Below are 1960 nucleotides of genomic sequence, written 5' to 3' on the forward strand. Positions count from 1 at the left end.
TACATAGATATGTATATACATATTGCTGCCTCCTTGCAAATAGTTCCACTTATTTCACTCTATATTTCTACAGAGAAACTGCTGGAACAGGGGTTTCACATGCACCCGTCGTCTCTCTCGGACGAGTTTGGGTATCTGCGTCATAGCTATCGGCTGTGGATTGAGACTCTATTGACGCAGGGCGTGGCTTGCTTTTCTGGGGGCGACCGAGGGGAAGTGGGTCAATTGACACTTACCGACTATCCGTACAATGAGCCGGAGGGCTCCTATGAACCGGCTGCCAGGTAGGAGTTTTACTTCTTTGTCCTCTAACAGGCAACCTAAATCTGTGTCTTAGTCCTTTTCTATTATTTAATTTTATCAAATATTCAATATCTGTTTTTACAATGTATTTTAAATTTTTATTTAGATACTTCTGTTTTATATTTATTGACAAGTATGTAGGGTGTGTGTCTGGTGTAGGTAGGTGTGTATGTAGCTTGTAAACTTGAGGTCCGGTCTGGTACCATCAGCCAGTTAACGAGATGTACCTGTCAACTCCCTGCCGGCGGGATGGTCGGCGTGACACAGAGTCATGCCTGCGTTGTGTATTGGGAATGGAGATTACTCGCATGTTTCGAGATCTATTTTAATGATGTCTCTACCCCATAAATCCAAACAGGTCGTAGCTTAACTCTTTCACATATATTTGAATCTTTCAGTATATTTTATAGTGAATATATATTTAAAATGTAAAATGCGAGTATATCGCCAGTCCAGATGTGCAATGTATGTTTGACGTTTGACTGCGTGTCACGTCGACCAGATATGACGTCTAGAAACCACATATGAATTGGCGAGTATTGTTTTCGTGCATAGCAATTGACAAATATTCAAGTGTGGGTATTTGATTGTGTTGCAATGTATGTGCTGAAGTATTTATTTATCTATTTCGCTAGGCCTATGCGCGTGTTGACCTATCAGTATATGTCCTTGGTAGTTTGTAACATAGTGTATGGCTAAGATGCATGTGTTGACATATCAGTATATGTCCTTGGTAGTTTGTAACATAGTGTGTGGCTAGGATGTTGTACCAAGTAATCGCTCATATGGCGGCCTATGTGATTAGATGGCGCAGTTTTCGATGTGGATTCTTCATACGATGTCTTGTTAGTGCACTTGTATTTGCTTCGAAGTAGACAGGTGTATTGCCTGGGTGGGTATATTTATATACCTGCTGAGAGTTGTCTAGTTATGCCGTATACCGAGACTTAAAGCACCGTCCTTGTATTTTGAGTATACAAACCACACCCACATAGAATTTCGTTCGCCATGTATAGTTGTGCCGAGACTCAGTGTGTCTTCCCTGTAATTTGAGTAAACAATTACTTTCCAGATAGAATGCCATTCGTCACGTATGCATACAGACACTAGCTCCTCTTAGAGTATTGTTTTCTTCTCACGTATGTAGCAAACATCTTTTCTATTGGACTTTATTCTTGAGAAGGAGGAACAGTCTCCCCTCCCACAGCCGGGGCAGTAGTACGTCAGCGCAACTGGCGCTATATAGTGTACATCCGTACGAATCAACCAATCAGCTCATGTGGAGCAACCGCTTAAGCAGCCCAGGCAATGCCGTGGGGTTCCTCTCACCCCAACCACCCGTTGCCATGGCAACGCCGCAGCCGTCATTTGTGAATGGGCCCAGCTCACGATACCGACAGGACTTCTATGAATTGAATCGTTTGGGAAAGGGTGCGTATGGGTCGGTGTTCAGGGTAATGAACAAACTTGACGGTACGGTGTATGCGGTCAAGAAGATCCGATTGGACGAGTCACAACCGGATGAGGTATTCTGACGCATTCATAAATAAGTACAAATTAATTTTTAGTTTATCATATATATATGTATATATATAATATATACACACACACACACACACACACACACACACACACACACACACACACACACATAATA

General features: G+C 42.3%; 1 protein-coding gene across 1 annotated transcript; it reads left to right on the plus strand.

Annotated features, from left to right (window-relative positions):
• Positions 1-1510: 1510 nt before the first annotated feature.
• SARC_11046 (hypothetical protein) lies at positions 1511-1838 on the plus strand (the record flags this gene model as incomplete). The annotated part of the gene is made up of 1 exon (XM_014294879.1): positions 1511-1838. A coding segment is annotated over one exon (328 nt), but the record flags the coding sequence as incomplete, so codon positions are not given.
• Between the last annotated feature and the right edge of the window lie 122 nt (positions 1839-1960).

The sequence above is a fragment of the Sphaeroforma arctica genome (assembly GCF_001186125.1).
Source record: "Sphaeroforma arctica JP610 unplaced genomic scaffold supercont1.1505, whole genome shotgun sequence".
NCBI lineage: Eukaryota > Ichthyosporea > Ichthyophonida > Sphaeroforma > Sphaeroforma arctica.